The following is a 20,294-nucleotide window of genomic DNA, read 5'->3' as shown; positions in this document are numbered from 1 at the left end:
TTATCATGGTTGCAGTAGACCCGTGAGCAGTAAAATAGAGTCCAGCGCAGGGGCGGACTGACATCTCATGGGGCCCCGGGCAATAAGGGATCATGGGGCCCCTGTGTCTTGCCCAAACTCAAAAAAGCCTATGAAAAAGGTACCAGGGGCATCTCATGGGGCCCCCTACTGACCCCGGGCCCTCGGGCAGTGCCCGAGTTTCCAAATGGTCAGTCCGCCCCTGCTGGAAACGTTGCATTAATAACCCCGTCAAACACATTTTCAAAAGATCGGGTGAAATTTGAAGACGACGTTCTTTCTGATCTTCTGTCAAGATGTGAGGCACCATTTTTGTGGAAATCTTTCTTGTTCCCAAAACCTCCGTTAGAATCTGTCACACTATTTCCCTGTTCATGTTCAATTCTTCTGTCATCCTTCGCACAATCTTCCATCGGAACGTACAAGTCAACATTTGCACCCATCACTTGCGTTTTTGGCTGCCCACTGTCATCGTCACCAAGGACATCTCCCCACCCCTCCGTAAACCTCCTATTTCATTCAAAAGCACTTCATTTCTTCATGGAATATTCACCATACAGTAATTTTATTGAAACAGAGATGAAGTTTCACTCGAACATTCGCCAATTTTCACGCAAAATTTGATGTTAATCCACTGCTCCAGATTAGAGATGAGCGAATCGAACCAGGCGAAGTGGAATTCGTTTCGAATATCGGGAAAAATTCTTTCCCGATCAGCCGGCAAAAGTGTCACTGCAGAGAGCTCCGCTATTTCTGACAGTTCTGACAGTTCATTTACAGCGGTTGAAACATTGTATCTATTTGTTTCCATTTAGGATACAGATGTTTTTATTCGGAAATAAATAGATACAATGTTTCAACCGCTGTAAATGTGAAGGAACTGTCAGAGAACTGTCAGAAATAGCGGAGCTCTCTGCAGATACACTTTTTGCTGTACTGGAATACTTCTTCTTTTCATTCTTCTTCTTCTTTTCATTCTTCTTCTTCTTCTTCTTTTCATTCTTCTTTTCATTCTTCTTCTTCTTTTCATTCTTCTTCTTCTTCTTTTCATTCTTCTTCTTCTTCTTTTCATTCTTCTTTTCATTCTTCTTCTTCTTCTTTTCATTCTTCTTCTTCTTCTTTTCATTCTTCTTTTCATTCTTCTTCTTCTTCTTTTCATTCTTCTTTTCATTCTTCTTCTTCTTCTTTTCATTCTTCTTTTCATTCTTCTTCTTCTTTTCATTCATTCTTCTTCTTCTTCTTTTCATTCTTCTTCTTCTTCTTTTCATTCTTCTTCTTCTTCTTTTCATTCTTCTTTTCATTCTTCTTCTTCTTCTTTTCATTCTTCTTCTTCTTCTTTTCATTCTGCCTCTTCTTCTTTTCATTCTTCTTTTCATTCTTCTTCTTCTTCTTTTCATTCTTCTTTTCATTCTTCTTCTTCTTCTTTTCATTCTTCTTCTTCTTCTTTTCATTCTTCTTTTCATTCTTCTTCTTCTTCTTTTCATTCTTCTTTTCATTCTTCTTCTTTTCATTCTTCTTTTCATTCTTCTTCTTTTCATTCTTCTTTTCATTCTTCTTCTTCTTCTTTTCATTCTTCTTATTCTTCTTTTCATTCTTCTTTTCATTCTTCTTCTTCTTCTTTTCATTCTTCTTTTCATTCTTCTTCTTCCTCTTTTCATTCTTCGTCTTCTTCTTTTCATTCTTCTTTTCATTCTTCTTTTCATTCTTCTTCTTCTTCTTTTCATTCTTCTTCTTCTTCTTTTCATTCTTCTTTTCATTCTTCTTCTTCTTCTTTTCATTCTTCTTCTTCTTCTTTTCATTCTTCTTTTCATTCTTCTTCTTTTCATTCTTCTTCTTCTTCTTTTCATTCTTCTTTTCATTCTTCTTCTTCTTCTTTTCATTCTTCTTCTTCTTCTTTTCATTCTTCTTTTCATTCTTCTTCTTCTTCTTTTCATTCTTCTTTTCATTCTTCTTCTTCTTTTCATTCTTCTTCTTCTTCTTTTCATTCTTCTTTTCATTCTTCTCATTCTTCTTTTCATTCTTCTTCTTTTCATTCTTCTTTTCATTCTTCTTCTTCTTCTTTTCATTCTTCTTCTCATTCTTTTCATTCTTCTTCTTCTTCTTTTCATTCTTCTTCTTCTTTTCATTCTTCTTTTCATTCTTCTTCTTCTTTTCATTCTTCTTCTTCTTCTTTTCATTCTTCTTTTCATTCTTCTTCTTCTTTTCATTCTTCTTTTCATTCTTCTTTTCATTCTTCTTCTTCTTCTTTTCATTCTTCTTTTCATTCTTCTCATTCTTCTTTTCATTCTTCTTTTCATTCTTCTCGTTCTTCTTTTCATTCTTCTTTTCATTCTTCTCATTCTTCTTTTCATTCTTCTTCTTCTTCTTTTCATTCTTCTTTTCATTCTTCTCATTCTTCTTTTCATTCTTCTTTTCATTCTTCTTCTTCTTCTTTTCATTCTTCTTCTCATTCTTCTTTTCATTCTTCTTCTTCTTCTTCTTTTCATTCTTCTTCTTCTTTTCATTCTTCTTTTCATTCTTCTTCTTTTCATTCTTCTTCTTCTTTTCATTCTTCTTTTCATTCTTCTTCTTCGTCGTGCCCCATGACTGCCCAAATGAGTGAAGTGTGCGGTGATTCTAAGATCGACGGCACTCATCTGCATGTCATACTGACTGACAGTATTATTTCTCTTCCCCAGCAGACTCCAAGGGCATTTAAATTAAAGGTACAGTGTTCTGCACTAATATAAAGGCTCTCTGAAGCCTAGAAACCCTTTAAATAAGTTAAATTCGCGGCGAATAAATTCGCATCGAATCGAATTTCTCCCGCAAATTCGGCGAATCAGCCGAATCGAATTTTTGAATAATTCGCTCATCTCTACTCCAGATTCCTGTCACTCATTTTCAATAGGGCGACGCACACACGTGCTATTTCTTCTACTACTCTGTAAAGACTGAGCCCACTGGTGTGTGACCCGGGCGAGTCAGAACTAGTGATGGGCTGAACGCCACCCTTTTCGATTCTCGGTCGAACATTCGAATCTACTGAAAGTTTGACTGCGAACTTTGCACAGGGACAGTTTACTGGGCGTTATCTTACTGCATCTGAGCATGCGGGAAAACACTGCTCAGTTACTAAAATATGGCATGAGTTATATTATTAAGTCATGGGGTGTTTTAGTAGTGAAAAGTTCATTCATGTGGGGTTCCCCCAGGGGCGGACTGACCATCTGGAAACTCAGACACTGCCCGAGGTCCCGGGGTCAGTAGGGGGCCCCATGAGATGCCCCTGGTACCTTTTTCATAGACTTTTTTGAGTTTGGGCAAGGACACAGGGGCCTCATGATCCCCTATTGTCCGGGGGCCCCATGAGTTGTCAGTCTGCCCCTGGCTTCCAGTATGATCCAGAAACAAAACGCCAGAGCATGCAATGGAAAACAAAGAATTCACCTCGCGTCGCGAAAGCACGCCTATCTCATTCTCAGTTCAAAACCGTGCTGGTGTGTTTTTAAGATTACTCTGAGTTCATAGAACCAATATTGTTTCTTGGAAATTCTGAAAAGGTTACAGGAACATAGTAGAATTCTGGCCTGGCAAGTGGATTCTCCACCACGACAATGCTCCTGCACATGATGCACAGTTGCTCGGCCATGGAAACCCATTCCATGAAGCTCTCTATGCACTGTTGTTGGGCTCATCTGAAGGCCACACCAAGTTTGGAGGTCTTTAGCTATTGACTCTGCAGACAGTTGGCGACTTCTGCGCTTCAGCATGCGCTGACCCCGCTCTGTGTTGCCTACCACTTCGCGGCACACCTGAATGTCCTAAAAATTAACAAAACTATTCCCTGCCAAAATTAAAGCAGGCTTTCACCCTAAATGTTGCGCTGCCCAGCCTCCTCCTCCTTCCCTCTCTTAAAAATGGACATGGTTTTCTTTTTGTCGCCAAAGCGGAAATGACATGTGAGTCTCCCCACCCCCTGGGCATGCGCAGATATGGCAAAGGGCTTTAGGTCCCGAGTGAGCTCTGCAACACATCTGCGCATGCATGCCGTTTCCCAGGGCATCTGTACATGCACGGGATTTCTCGCACATGTGGAAATACGGCTGTCAGTGAATTCCAAAACCTTCCTGTCTTTGTGGATATGCAGAGCCCATCGACACATCTGCACGTGTGCCATAATGGCTGCGCCCAAGTGGGGGAACAGAGCCGCCTGGGAGGCAGACTGAAGTTCCACGTTATTCCCTAGGCTGCAATGCTGTTGGATGATCTGGATGACATTTGCATTGAAAGCCCAATCATCAAATGTTTACTCAAGTGACTGTAATGTCATTAAAATCTTGTGACAAACCCGTGAAAAAGTCTGCTAATTCTACCAATTTGTACCCTCAACACGACTTCATCTCCATCGTAATGTTTTGCTGTCAATTTACTTAAACTGCTTTTTTTTTCCCTATAGGACGCAGTGTCCCTTGGTTCCACCCCCTACCCACCCCCCAGCACTGTGCCTTGGTTCCACCCCTTACCCACCTCCCAGCACTGTCCCTTGGTTCCACCCCTTACCCACCTCCCAGCACTGTCCCTTGGTTCCACCCCTTACCCACCTCTGAGCACTGTCCCTTGGTTCCACCCCCTACCCACCCCCCAGCACTGTGCCTTGGTTCCACCCCTTACCCACCTCCCAGCACTGTCCCTTGGTTCCACCCCCTACCCACCCCCCAGCACTGTCCCTTGGTTCCACCCCCTACCCACCCCCCAGCACTGTCCCTTGGTTCCACCCCCTACCCACCTCCGAGCACTGTCCCTTGGATCCACCCCCTACCCACCTCCCAGCACTGTCCCTTGGATCTACCCCCTACCCACCTCCCAGCACTGTCCCTTGGTTCCACCCCCTACCCACCTCCGAGCACTGTCCCTCGGTTCCACCCCCTACCCACCTCCGAGCACTGTCCCTCAGTTCCGCCCCCTACCCACCTCTGAGCACTGTCCCTCGGTTCCACCCCCTACCCACCTCCGGGCACTGTCCCTTGGTTCCACCCCCTACCCACCTCCCAGCACTGTCCCTTGGTTCCACCCCCTACCCACCTCCGAGCACTGTCCCTTGGTTCCACCCCCTGCCCACCTCCGGGCACTGTCCCTTGGTTCCACCCCCTACCCACCTCCGAGCACTGTCCCTTGGTTCCACCCCCTACCAACCTCCCAGCACTGTCCCTTGGTTCCACCCCCTACCCACCTCTGGGCACTGTCCCTTGGTTCCACCCCCTACCCACCTCTGGGCACTGTCCCTTGGTTCCACCCCCTACCCACCTCTGAGCACTGTCCCTTGGTTCCATCCTCTACCCACCTTCGAGCACTGTCCCTTGGTTCCACCCCCTACCCACCTCCTCCGAGCACTGTCCCTTGGTTCCACCCCCTACCCACCTCTGAGCACCGTCTCTTGGTTCCACTCCCTACCCACCTCTGAGCACTGTCCCTCGGTTCCACCCCCTACCCACCTCTGAGCACTGTCCCTTGGTTCCACCCCCTTCCCACCTCCGAGCACTGTCCCTCGGTTCCACCCCCTACCCACCTCCGAGCACTGTCCCTTGGTTCCACCCCCTACCCACCTCTGAGCACTGTCCCTCGGTTCCACCCCCTACCCACCCCCCCAGCACTGTCCCTTGGTTCCACCCCCTACCCACCTCCGAGCACTGTCCCTTGGATCCACCCCCTACCCACCCCCCAGCACTGTCCCTTGGTTCCACACCCTACCCACCCCCCAGCACTGTCCCTTGGTTCCACCCCCTACCCACCTCCGAGCACTGTCCCTTGGTTCCACCCCCTACCAACCTCCCAGCACTGTCCCTTGGTTCCACCCCCTACCCACCTCTGGGCACTGTCCCTTGGTTCCACCCCCTACCCACCTCTGGGCACTGTCCCTTGGTTCCACCCCCTACCCACCTCTGAGCACTGTCCCTTGGTTCCATCCTCTACCCACCTTCGAGCACTGTCCCTTGGTTCCACCCTCTACCCACCTCCTCCGCGCACTGTCCCTTGGTTCCACCCCCTACCCACCTCTGAGCACCGTCCCTTGGTTCCACTCCCTACCCACCTCTGAGCACTGTCCCTCGGTTCCACCCCCTACCCACCTCTGAGCACTGTCCCTTGGTTCCACCCCCTTCCCACCTCCGAGCACTGTCCCTCGTTTCCACCCCCTACCCACCTCCGAGCACTGTCCCTTGGTTCCACCCCCTACCCACCTCTGAGCACTGTCCCTCGGTTCCACCCCCTACCCACCCCCCCAACACTGTCCCTTGGTTCCACCCCTTACCCACCTCCGAGCACTGTCCCTTGGATCCACCCCCTACCCACCCCCAAGCACTGTCCCTTGGTTCCACACCCTACCCACCCCCCAGCACTGTCCCTTGGTTCCACCCCCTACCCACCCCCCAGCACTGTGCCTTGGTTCCACCCCCTACCCACCTCTCAGCACTGTCCCTTCAATCCACCCCCTACCCACCTCCCAGCACTGTCCCTTGGTTCCACCCCCTACCCACCTCCGAGCACTTTCACTTGGATCCACCCCCTACCCACCTCTGAGCACTGTCCCTTGGTTCCACACCCTACCCACCTCCGAGCACTGTCACTCGGTTCCACCCCCTACCCACCTCTGAGCACTGTCCCTCGGTTCCACCCCCTACCCACCTCTGAGCACTATCCCTCGGTTCCACCCCCTACCCACCTCTGAGCACTGTCCCTCGGTTCCACCCCCTACCCACCTCTGAGCACTGTCCCTTGGTTCCACCCCCTACCCACCTCCGAGCACTGTCCCTTGGTTCCACCCCCTACCCACCTCTGAGCACTGTCCCTCGGTTCCACCCCCTACCCACCCCCCCAACACTGTCCCTTGGTTCCACCCCCTACCCACCTCCGAGCACTGTCCCTTGGATCCACCCCCTACCCACCCCCCAGCACTGTCCCTTGGTTCCACACCCTACCCACCCCCCAGCACTGTCCCTTGGTTCCACCCCCTACCCACCCCCCAGCACTGTGCCTTGGTTCCACCCCCTACCCACCTCTCAGCACTGTCCCTTCAATCCACCCCCTACCCACCTCCCAGCACTGTCCCTTGGTTCCACCCCCTACCCACCTCCGAGCACTTTCACTTGGATCCACCCCCTACCCACCTCTGAGCACTGTCCCTTGGTTCCGCACCCTACCCACCTCCGAGCACTGTCACTCGGTTCCACCCCCTACCCACCTCTGAGCACTGTCCCTCGGTTCCACCCCCTACCCACCTCTGAGCACTATCCCTCGGTTCCACCCCCTACCCACCTCTGAGCACTGTCCCTCGGTTCCACCCCCTACCCACCTCTGAGCACTGTCCCTTGGTTCCACCCCCTACCCACCTCTGAGCACCGTCCCTCGGTTCCACCCCCTGCCCACCTCCCAGTACCGCCCTTTTAGAGAATACAGAACCAAGTATCCGTTTGTGGTGCTAAGTAATGTGTATGGAATATGTTGATGATCACAAAAAAAGCAGTAAACCAGGTTCACACCCAAGTGTTTTCTGCAGTGTTTTGCATTTTGCAACGCAAAAGGCGATGCAGAAACAAGTCAAACACAAACTGCATAGGTGTGAACCTAGCCTAAAATAGATGCACTGTAGCCAGCAACAATAGACCCCCCCAGGAACAATAGACTTCCAGCAATAATAGGTTCCCTAGGAGCACTAGAGCCCCAACAACAATAGACCCCCCAGGAGCAATAGACCTCCAGCAATAATAGATTCCCCAGGAACACTAGAATCCCACCAACAATAGACCCCCCCCAGGAGCAATAGACCTCCAGCAATAATAGGTTCCCCAGGAACAGTAGACCTCCAGCAATAATAGATTCCCCAGGAACACTAGAATCCCACCAACAATAGACCCCCCAGGAACAATAGACCTCCAGTAATAATATATTTCCCAGGAACACTAGAACCCCAACAATAGACCCCCCCAGTAACAATAGACCTCCAGCAATAATAGATTCCCCAGGAACACTAGAACCCCAACAATAGACCCCCCCCAGGAACAATAGACCTCCAGCAATAATAGATTCCCCAGGAACATTACAACCCCAACATGGACCCCCCCCAGGAACAATAGACCTCCAGCAATAATAGATTCCCCAGGAACACTAGAACCCCAGGAGCAAAAGACCCACCCAGAAACAACAGACCCCTAGTAACAATAGATCCACCCCATCAACAATAGACCTCCCCCAGGAACAATAGACCCCCAGTAACAATAGATCCACCCAGGGGCGGAATGACAACTCATGGGGCCCCTGGGCAATAGGGGATCATGGGGCCCCTGTGTCCTTGCCCAAACTGAAAAAAAGCCTATGAAAAAGGTACCAGAGGCATCTCATTGGGCCTCCTACTGACCCCGCCCCTGGATCCACCCCAGAACAAAAGATCTGCCCAGCAACAATAGATCTCCCACCAGCCAGCATAAATAGAACCTTCAGCAGCCAGCAACAGTTGACCCCTTCCTCAAGAGTAGATCCCTTCCCAGCAACACTTGACCCCCCCAGCAACATAAGACCCCTCCCAGAAACAGAATACCCCCCGTCAGCAACAATAGACCTCCCCAGCAACAACATCCCCCCAACAATAGATCCTTCTACCTCCAGAAACAGTAGATCCCCTAGCAGCAAGCATCATTATACCCCCCAGCACCCCTTGCCATTACATCCATTCAGTGCAGGAGTTGCTGGAACTGCGTCCCTCCATTTTCCTGCCCCGTGTATCCAGATTTGCTAGTTAAAAAAAAGAAAAAGAGATGTATAATATGTTGGGGGAGACTACAAACAATAAAAGGTATAATGTGCAAAACCGAGACATTACCAAAAAAAAAAAGAAAAGAAAAGAAACCGCTCAGGGAATTTAGAGAGGAAAAGAGCCGGGGGGCTCAAGTGGTTACAATGTATCTTTTTTTCCCATTTTGTTGTTCGCTTTGTTACAGTCCAATGTGTATGTAGAGTCTCTCCGGGGAATGATTCCCTTTTTGTGATGTATTAACAGCAGCATTTCCAACCGTGCGTTTTATTTGTATCCTCATACATGTGAGTACATGCAATATCTATGTATAGTAACACCCCCCCCCCTTTTCTCTCTCCTCCCCCCCCCCATATTCAGTGCAGGGATATATTTAGCGAGCACAGTACATGGTAACAAGAGCGATACGCGGGAATCGGGGCGATACAAACGTCTCTGAAATTTCCTTGCTGTTCCTCATTACCTCCGTTTCATTGCTTATCTTTTTCCTGCGTCACCCCTCATACATTTACCCCCCCCCCCCCCCCACCCACCGCCTCCCATTTATATGTTTCCCCTCCCTGATCCTCTTTCTTCTTGTTTCCATAGAAACCAACTCCACTTGAAATGAAACTGATTATTCTTATTGTAGACAGAAATATATAAAAAAAGAAAAAAAGGAAAAAAAAAAGAAAAAAAAACAAAAAACCACGGCTTGGATTCTACCAGCCCTGCAGCGGTATTAAAAAAAAATGACATTTGTGATGCTATATATACACAACATCCGAAAAAATAAAATGCTGTATTTATAGACCCAACCTGAATAACATGACTTTGCTAAAGCATCGTGTATTATAAAGAACTGCCATTTTAAAAAAATAAAATACTTCTTCCGCGCTGCTGATTTTCTGCTGCCTCTTTGCCGCCACTTCCTGCCTACACGCTCAGCATAGGAACTGTCAGGAGGGGAAGGAGGGGGAGGGGTTATCTAGATGGTGACAACCCTGGATAAGGTGTGTTTAATTGGCCTTTTGTAGTCTCTATTGGAAGCCTTGTGACAACGCAGGAGTACAGTTGGGCGAAAGGAGCAGAGCGTTGTCACCCTATAACAGGAAGTCGTATTGGTAGACACTGAGTATTGTGGTTATCCGTTTGGGGATGTGAATGTATACTTGGTCAGGCTGGATTTTATATATAACTATAGCTATATACTGTGTACATATTCTATACTGTATCCAGCAAACTAGCCTTTTGTAGTCTCTATTGGAAGCCTGTGACAACGCAGGAGTGCAGTTGGGCGAAAGGAGCAGAGCGTTGTCACCCTATAACAGGAAGTCGTATTGGTAGACACTGAGTATTGTGGTTATCCGTTTGGGGGATGTGAATGTATACTTGGTCAGGCTGGATTTTATATATAACTATAGCTATATACTGTGTACATATTCTATACTGTATCCAGCAAACTAGCCTTTTGTAGTCTCCATTGGAAGCCTGTGACAACGCAGGAGTGCAGTTGGGCGAAAGGAGCAGAGCGTTGTCACCCTATAACAGGAAGTCTTATTGCACATTCTATATAATTTATAATTATTGATTGATTGATTGATTGATTGATTTTTATGTACCATTTTTGCACAGGATATGTGATTTGCTTAAGGCCGTTGGCAGGGGCGGACTGACCATTTGGAAACTTGGGCACTGCCCGAGGGCCCGGGGTCAGTAGGGGCCCCCATGAGATGCCCCTGGTACCTTTTTCATAGGCTTTTTTTGAGGTTGGGCAAGGGACACAGGGGCCCCATGATCCCCTATTGCCCCATGAATTGTCAGTCCGCCCCTGGATAGGCCTCTGGGCAAAGTAATGCACTGGGGCCCTTACCAGGAAGATGGTGACCTGAGATGGGCATGATGCATGTACGTGCAAAAAGTGGGTGTGGCTAAATGAAGGTACATGTTGAGCTTGACTTTTTAGTCTGATTAAAAATGACAAATAAACACAACCAGGGAGTTATACCAAGTTAAATTAACTTCCTGTAAACACTCTCCCACCCCCTACACACACACTGCCCCGCCCCCCCCCGTATACACTAAACATCTTTTCCCCTGTATTCATTTTTAATTTTTACAAAATTAAAAAAAAAATGTTACATTTAAAAAATGTTTTTAAACAATTTTTTAACATTTGTTTACAATTTTGTAAATTTTTTTTCACAACGCTGTCTTTTTTGAGATATAAGGGGTCTAAACAGACCCCTGATGTCTCACTTTTGGGACAGAGAAAGGGAGCGGTGACATGGATCTCCCAATCCATTTCTCTGCAGCCTTGGCTGCACTGGAGATGAATTATTATTATTATTATTATTATACAGTATTTATAAAGCGCCGATAGTTCGCTCAGCGCTGTACATTACAAAGGGGGACAGAACATGTGACAGACAATACCATACAATGCAAAACATGAGGGGATTGAGGGCCCTGCTCCTTGGAGCTTACAATCTAGAAGGGAGGGGATGGTGGCACAGGAGGAGATAACTGTGGGGGATGGAGTGGTAGGAAGAGTGGAGGAGGTCGGCAGGTTAGCAGGGGGTGGGGTAGGCTTCCCTGAAGAGATGGGTTTTCAGGGTGCGCCTAAAGGAGAGGAGAGTAGGTGATAATCTGATGGGTTGGGGGCAGGGAGTTCCAGAGGATGGGTGACACCCTGGAGAAGTCCTGGAGGCGGGCATGGGAGGAGGAGACCAGGGAACTAGAAGAGAAGGAGGTTTTGTGAGGAGCGGAGTGTGCGTGTTGGGTGGTATTTGGATATTAGGTCAGTGATGTAGTTCGGGGCAGTATGGTGGACAGCTTTGTACGTCAGTGTTAGGATTTTGAATTTGACCCGTTGCGCAATCGGAAGCCAGTGGAGGGATTGGCAGAGGGGGGTGGAGGACACTGAGTGGAGGCCAGTGGAGGGATTGGCAGAGAGGGGTGGAGGACACTGAGTGGAGGCCAGTGGAGGGATTGGCAGAGGGGGGTGGAGGACACTGAGTGGAGGCCAGTGGAGGGATTGGCAGAGAGGGGTGGAGGACACTGATTGGAGGCCAGTGGAGGGGATTGGCAGAGAGGGGTGGAGGACACTGAATTGAGGCCAGTGGAGGGATTGGCAGAGGGGGGTGGAGGACACTGAATGGAGGCCAGTGGAGGGATTGGCAGAGAGGGGTGGAGGACACTGATTGGAGGCCAGTGGAGGGATTGGCAGAGAGGGATGGAGGACACTGAGTGGAGGCCAGTGGAGGGATTGGCAGAGAGGGTGGAGGACACTGAGTGGAGGCCAGTGGAGGGATTGGCAGAGAGGGGTGGAGGACACTGATTGGAGGCCAGTGGAGGGATTGGCAGAGAGGGATGGAGGACACTGAGTGGAGGCCAGTGGAGGGATTGGCAGAGAGGGGTGGAGTACACTGAGTGGGGGCCAGTGGAGGGATTGGCAGAGGGGGTGGAGCCAGTGGAGGGATTGGCAGAGGGGGGTGGAGGACACTGAGTGGAGGCCAGTGGAGGGATTGGCAGAGGGGGGTGGAGGACACTGAGTGGAGGCCAATGGAGGGGTTGGCAGAGGGGGGTGGAGGACACTGAGTGGAGGCCAGTGGAGGGATTGGCAGAGGGGGGTGGCGGAGATGGAGCGGTTGGAAAGGTGAATGAGTCTGGCAGCCGTATTCAGGATGGACTGAAGAGGGGATAGCCAGCGGTGAGGCAGGCCGGTGAGGAGGGAGTTGCAGTAGTCGAGTCGTGATATGATGAGGGAGTGGATGAGCTGTTTAGTGGTTTCTGGGGTTAGGAACGTACGGATTTTGGCGATGTTGCGGAGGTGGAGTCTGCATGTTGCGGAGGTGGAGTCTGCATGTTGCGGAGGCGGAGTCTGCATGTTGCGGAGGTGGAGTCTGCACGAGTTTGTTAAAGATTGGACTTGGGGCTGGAAGGATAGGTTGGTCCAGAAGACACCAAGTACTCTGGCCTGCGGGGCAGGTTTGATGGTAGCGTTGTTCGATGTGATAGAGAAGTCAATGGGGGGTGGTGTCAATGAAGAGGAAGCACTCTGAGGCTGGGGACTGCAGGGGCCCCCTATACATCTGGGGCCCCTGGGCAGTGCCCAGTTTGCCTGTGCGTTAAGACGGCCCTGCGAGCGTTGCAGTTGTGATGTTTGATTGCCGACATATCATGCTGATATACTGTAGATGCAGCAGCTTTGGTAGTCAGAGATCCCAAGCACAGATTTCACCACTATCTATAACAGGAAGCGCCTAAACTAGGACCTTTGTGGCAGGATCACCAGTCATTAAATGAATCGAAGCTGCGAATTTAAAAAATATTGAAATACTTTTTGAACTAACATCAGCCTGTTTGTATTAGATTTTAGTGGGTTTACATATACTGTAAGTGAGATGTGTAAGAGGACTGTATTTGTGTGCAGACCGCCCTAGGTAAGGGCTGCATGTGATGCTGAGCCTCCGTAATTCAAAGAACTTGAACTTGATGAACTAACTTGTACTTTGTTCACAGAATTACAACAACAGCTGCCTGTATGATGGATCTCCGCAGATATCCCCTGGACCAGCAGAACTGCACCCTGGAGATAGAAAGCTGTGAGTGTTGTCATGGAGGATGACATATAAAGGAGCTGTGAACGTACAATGTTACGGACACCTTCTATTACAGTTATAACTATGCCGCTGCCATAACCGGGTTTGCTTAGTTTCAGAATTGATCGTTCTTACATCATTTACAAGGTTAAAATGTTCTGGCATGTGACCAGGCATCCCTTCTTCCTGATAGTAGGGGGTTACAGGACACTGTGCAGGCACACCATGTGCCTATATTCCACAGTCTGTTCAGCCTGAGGCAGGCTGTGATAGGGAGGGGTGTGTGCCAGACGCAGGCTGTGATTGGAAGGGGGTGTGTGCCAGACGCAGGCTGTGATTGGGAGGGGGTGTGTGCCAGACGCAGGCTGTGATTGGGAGGGGGTGTGTGCCAGAAGCAGGCTGTGATTGGGAGGGGGTGTGTGCCAATAGCAGGCTGTGATTGGGAGGGGGGGGGTGTGCCAGAAGCAGGCTGTGATTGGGAGGGGGTGTGTGCCAGAAGCAGGCTGTGATTGGGAGGGGGTGTGTGCCAATAGCAGGCTGTGATTGGGAGGGGGGGGTGTGCCAGAAGCAGGCTGTGATTGGGAGGGAGTGTGTGCCAGATGCAGACTGTGATTGGGAGGGGGGGGGGTGTGCCAGAAGCAGGCTGTGATTGGGAGGGGGTATGTGCCAGACACAGGCTGTGATTGGGAGGGGGTGTGTGCCAGAAGCAGGCTGTGATTGGGAGGGGGCGTGTGCCAGAAGCAGGCTGTGATTGGGAGGGGGTGTGTGCCGGAGGCAGACTGTGATTGGGAGGGAGCGTGTGCCAAAGGCAGACTGTGATTGGGAGGGGGTGTGTGCTGGAGGCAGGCTGTGATTGGGAGGAGGTGTGTGCCAGTGGCAGGCTGTGATTGGGAGGGGGTGTGTACCAGAGGCAGACTGTGATTGGGAGGGGGCGTGTAACAAAAAGGCAGACTGTGATTGGGAGGGGGTGTGTGCCAGTGGCAGGCTGTGATTGGGAGGGGGTGTGTACCAGAGGCAGACTGTGATTGGGAGGGGGGGGGGTGCCAGAGGCAGACTGTGATTGGGAGGGGGGTGTGCCAGACACAGACTGTGATTGGGAGGGGGTGTGTGCCGGTGGCAGGCTGTGATTGGGAGGAGGTGTGCTCAAAAGGCAGGCTGTGATTGGGAGGGGGTATGTGCCGGACGCAGGCTGTGATTGGGAGGGGGTGTGTGCCAGAAGCAGGCTGTGATTGGGAGGGGGTGTGTGCCAATAGCAGGCTGTGATTGGGAGGGGGGGGGTGTGCCAGAAGCAGGCTGTGATTGGGAGGGAGTGTGTGCCAGATGCAGACTGTGATTGGGAGGGGGGGGGGTGTGCCAGAAGCAGGCTGTGATTGGGAGGGGGTATGTGCCAGACACAGGCTGTGATTGGGAGGGGGTGTGTGCCAGAAGCAGGCTGTGATTGGGAGGGGGTGTGCTCAAAAGGCAGGCTGTGATTGGGAGGGGGTGTGTGCCAGACGCAGGCTGTGATTGGGAGGGTGTGTGTGCCAGAAGCAGGCTGTGATTGGGAGGGGGTGTGTGCCAATAGCAGGCTGTGATTGGGAGGGGGGGGGGGTGTGCCAGAGGCAGACTGTGATTGGGAGGGGGGGTGTGCCAGACACAGACTGTGATTGGGAGGGGGTGTGTGCCGGTGGCAGGCTGTGATTGGGAGGAGGTGTGCTCAAAAGGCAGGCTGTGATTGGGAGGGGGTATGTGCCGGACGCAGGCTGTGATTGGGAGGGGGCGTGTGCCAGAAGCAGGCTGTGATTGGGAGGAATTTATAGGAAGTCTCCAAATTACAAGAAATTTGTCACTAAAATGGGTGTCCCCAACAGATCATTTATCCTTCCATTTCTTTCTGGTCACAGCTTTACAATGATGTATTTCCCATTACTTTCTGTCTCGTAGACAGCAGTCAATGGAACAAATAGATGAATATGCCTAGTAAACTGAAAATGACACAAAACATTATCTTATTCTCCAAAAATAATCCATACATATACAGTAGGACCAAGGAGGGTGGCTACATACAGGGGGACAATGGAGGGTGGCTACATACAGGGGGACAATGGAGGGTGGCTACATACAGGGGGACAATGGAGGGTGGCTACATACAGGGGGACAATGGAGGGTGGCTACATACAGGGGGACAATGGAGGGTGGCTACATTCCTACATAATGTGGGACATTGGAGAGTGACTACATTTCTACATTCAGTGGGACCATGTAGCATGGCTACATTCCTACATACAGTGGGACCTTTGAGGGTGGCTACATTCCTACACACAATAGGACCATGGAGGGTGGCTACATTCCTACATACAGGGGGACCATGAAGGGTGGCTACATTCTTACATACAGGGGGACCAAGGAGGGTGGCTACATACAGGGGGACCATGAAGGGTGGCTACATTCTTACATACAGGGGGACCAAGGAGGGTGGCTACATTCCTACATACAGGGGGACCATGAAGGGTGGCTACATACAGGGGGACCATGAAGGGTGGCTACATTCTTACATACAGGGGGACCAAGGAGGGTGGCTACATTCTTACATACAGGGGGACCAAGGAGGGTGGCTACATTCTTACATACAGGGGGACCAAGGAGGGTGGCTACATTCTTACATACAGGGGGACCAAGGAGGGTGGCTACATACAGGGGGACAATGGAGGGTGGCTACATACAGGGGGACAATGGAGGATGGCTACATACAGGGGGACAATGGAGGGTGGCTACATACAGGGGGACAATGGAGGGTGGCTACATACAGGGGGACAATGGAGGGTGGCTACATACAGGGGGACAATGTATGGTGGCTACATACAGGGGGACAATGGAGGGTGGCTACATTCCTACATAATGTGGGACATTGGAGAGTGACTACATTTCTACATTCAGTGGGACCATGTAGCATGGCTACATTCCTACATATAGTGGGACCTTTGAGGGTGGCTACATTCCTACATACAGGGGGACCATGGAGGGTGGCTACATTCTTATATACCGGGGGATAGTGGTGGGTGGCTACATTCCTACATACAGAGGAACCATGGAGGATGGCTACATTCCTACATACAGGGGGACCATGGAGGGTGGCTACATTCCTACATATAGAGGAACCATGAAGGGTGGCTACATTCGTACATACAGGGGGACCATGGAGGGTGCTACATTCGTACATACAGGGGGACCATGGAGGGTGGCTACATTCCTACATACAGGGGGACCATGGAGGGTGGCTACATTCCTACATACAGGGGGACCAATCAGAACCTTACTTCTGCTAGCTGTCACTGTAACAAACATTGCACGTTGCACTACATACTTGCCTTGTTACCCTGTATGGGAACTATTTCACAAATATTTGAAACAAAGTTTCCATGTAAAGCTTTTAGGCGTGCTGAATCTTGTTTCTTTGTTTCTTTTTCTGCAGATGGTTACACAACGGACGACATTGAATTCTTCTGGCAGGGGGGTGAAGAAGTGGCCGTGACTGGGGTGTCTGCTTTGGAATTGCCGCAGTTCACTATTATTGAAACCAGACTGGTTACTAAGAAAGTTGTATTTACAACTGGTGAGAACATAGAGAAGAGATGACTAGAAAAAAAAGTATTGTCATTTATCAGTTTTATTCCATCTTATTTAACAGGTTCCACTCCGCCCTACATCAGAAATACTGCTACTGGGTGGAACGGGTGTGCAAAATCACGTGTATATATATGTGATTATGCAATTCCGGGTAGGGGGCCCTACCCCCGCCACCATTCACGGCCTAGGCTGCCAATCACCAAGTCCTAGCCGGTTACCACCGAGTATCTCCAGATCTCTCCCCTGTCAGATCCTGCACACTGCTTTGTATGGTTCTGCATATCAAAGCCATACAAAGCAGTGTGCTTAAAGTGGAACACGCACACCAGGGGCAGACTGACCATTTGCAAACTCGGGCACTGCCCGAATGCCCGGGGTCAGTAGGGGGCCCCATGAGATGCCCCTGGTACCTTTTTCATAAGCTTTTTTGAGTTTGGACAAGGACACAGGGGCCCCATGATCCCCTATTGTCCGGGGGCCCCATGAGTTGTCAGTCCGCCCCTGGTACGTGATTTGCATTTCCGGGTAGGGAGTGCGCGTGTCAATCACCGGGTCCCAGCGGAGATTCCCTGCCGGCACCCGGCGATCACCATGCAAAGCTGACAGGAGGAGAGACTTGTGTGTAAACAATACAGGTCTCTCTCCTGCCAGCAAGGACATGCTGCTTTGTATCTCTCTGCACAGCATGTCTCCCTAGTAAAAGCACACAGTTAACCCTTTGATCGCCCAAAAGTTAACCTCTTCCTGCCCGGTGCCATTAGTACAGTGTCAGTGCTTTTTATTAGCACCGATCACTGTATTGGTGTCACTGGGGATGTCAGTGGCAGTTAGCCAGTTCCACCCCAGTGTCAGAATGGCCGCCGCAGTCCCGCTATAAGTCGCTGATCGCCGCCATTACTAGTGTAAAAAAAATAAAAATCCCAGTATCTATACCGCCATTTGTAAACTCTATAACTTTCACGTAAACCATTTAATTTACACTTATTTGGATTTTTTTTTTAGCAAAGACACGGAGCAGAATACATTTTGGCCAAAATTTATGCCGAAATTTGATTATTTAAATTTTTTTACTGGACACGTTTAATAGCAAAAAGTCAAAAATATTTTATTTTCTCAAAATTGTCAGTCTTTTTTTTTTATGGCGCAAAAAAAGAAAACCGCACAGGCGATCAAATACCACCAAAAGAAAGCTCTATTTGTGGGAAAAAAATGGATGTAAATTGCATTTGGGTGCAGCGTTGCATGACCGCGCAATTGGCAGTTAAAGTAATGCAGCACTGTAATGCAAAAAATGGCCATAAGTCGCTGATCGCATTACTAGTATAAAAAAATAAAAATTCCAGTAACTGTACCGCCATTTGTAGACGCTATAACTTTCAGGTAAAGCAATGAATTTACATGTATTGGGATTTTTTTTTTAGCAAAGATATACATTGTGGCCTAAATTTATGAAGACATTTTATTTTTTTAAATTTTTTTTTGGATATGTTTTATAAAAAAAGTCAAAAATTTTGGTTTGGTTTTTTTTAAATTGTCAGTTTTTTTTGTTTATAGCACAAAAAAATGAAAAACCGCAGAGGTGATCAAATACCACCAAAAGAAAGCTCTGTTTGTAGGAAAAAAATTATGTACATTTCATTTGGGTTGCATGACTGCGCAATTGTCAGTTAAAGTAATGCAGCGCTGTATCGTAAAAAATGGAGGGGGGGTAAATCCTCTGGAGGGCGAGGGTAAATCCACTTTCATGGACAAATATAGCAAACAATAATGTAACATATACAATTTCTACACGAGCCATGTTTTAACCACATGCCGCCCAGCCACTGTATAAATATGGCGGCAGGGTGGCATGGCTGGGCAAAAGCACGTTTTAAAATGTTAAACAGATAGGGGGCGCGCGAGGCGCTCCGCCGCCCTACCTGTCCCGTCCATCACAGCCGCGGATGTCAGTCGCCGGGTCACAGCCGGTTGTTACCGGCTATGTCCCGGCGATCGGCGGCAATCGCTGACAGAGAGCACAGCTGCAGTAGCTGTGCTTTCTGTCAGTTCCCTGACAGCTCCTGACATGCTGATCGGGACAGAAGAGTTTCTCTCTCCCAATCAGCGGTGTTCCCTGCAGTACACACCCCGCCCCCTAGTAGAACACTCCCCTCACCCAGTTAACCCTTTCCCTGAATAATAAAGTTAACCCCTTCCTCCCCAGTGCCATTAGTACAGTGTCAGTGTTTTTTTTTTTTGCACTGATCACTGTATTGGTGTCACTGGGGATGTCCGTGACCCCAAGTCAGTTCCCCCCCAGTGTCAGAATGTCCCCTGCAGTCCCGCCATAAGTCGCTGATCGCCGCCATAATTCGCTGATCGCCGCCATTATTAGTATAAAAAAAAACTAAAAATCCCAGTATCTTTCCCTCCATTTGTAAACGCTATAACTTTCACGTAAACCAATTAATTTACACGTATTGGGTTTTTTTTTTAGCAAAGACATGTCGCAGAATGCATTTTGGCAGAAATTTATGACTAAATTTGATTTTTAAATTTTTTTTACTGGACATGTTTTATAGCAAAAAGTCCAAAATATTGTTTTTTTTCCTCAAAATTGTCAGCCTTTTTTTTATAGCGCAAAAAATAAAAACCGCACAGGCGATCAAATACCACCAAAAGAAAGCTCAATTTGTGGGGAAAAAAGGATGTAAATTTCATTTATGTACCATATTGCATGACCGCGCAATTGTCCGTTAAACTAGCGCAGCGCTGTATAGCAAAAAAATGGCGTAAATTGCAGTATCTATACCATAGTTTGTAGACGCTATAACTTCACACAAAGCAATCAATATACACTTATTGGGATTTTTTTTTACCAAAAACATGGAGCAGAATACATTTTGGCCTAAATTTATAACTAACTTTGAGTTTACTATATATTTTTTATAGCTGAAAATAAAAAATAGTGTTTTTCTTCAAAATTTTTGGCCTTTTTTTGTTTATAGCGTGAAAAATAAAAAGCGCGCAGGTGATCAAATACCACTGAAAGAAAGCTCTATTTGTGTGAAAAAAAGGACGTAAATTTCGTTTGGGTGCAGCATTGCATGACCGCGCAATTATCAGTTGAATTAGTGCAGTGCCAAGTAGCAAAAAGAGGCGTGGTCAGGAAGGGGGGTAAATCCTCAGGAGGGCGAGGGGTTAATTTAAAGTATAACTAAATATAAGCTTTTTTTTAGTTTTGGATGGAGTGGAGAGGGACCAGACCCCCCGTCAGTTTTTATTGCTGTCTGTGGCCCCCCCATTAGAAAGATTTTATTTGT

General features: G+C 48.6%; 1 protein-coding gene across 1 annotated transcript in view; it reads left to right on the top strand.

Moving 5' to 3' along the window:
- LOC149435994 (gamma-aminobutyric acid receptor subunit beta-4-like) overlaps positions 1-20,294 on the top strand; it is a 48,396-nt gene that overhangs the window by 14,390 nt on the left and 13,712 nt on the right. The window contains exons 2-3 of the mRNA XM_089662178.1: positions 13,307-13,389; positions 16,838-16,978. Of these exons, the coding sequence (XP_089518304.1) occupies positions 13,307-13,389; positions 16,838-16,978 (224 nt within the window). The remainder of the gene's footprint in view (positions 1-13,306; positions 13,390-16,837; positions 16,979-20,294) is intronic.

The sequence above is a fragment of the Staurois parvus genome, unplaced genomic scaffold, assembly GCF_062004578.1.
Source record: "Staurois parvus isolate SC_StPar_1 unplaced genomic scaffold, SC_StPar_1.0 ptg001434l, whole genome shotgun sequence".
NCBI lineage: Eukaryota > Metazoa > Chordata > Amphibia > Anura > Ranidae > Staurois > Staurois parvus.
Note: the sequence above shows the minus strand (reverse complement) of the source record. Positions and strands in the feature narration are given on the sequence as shown.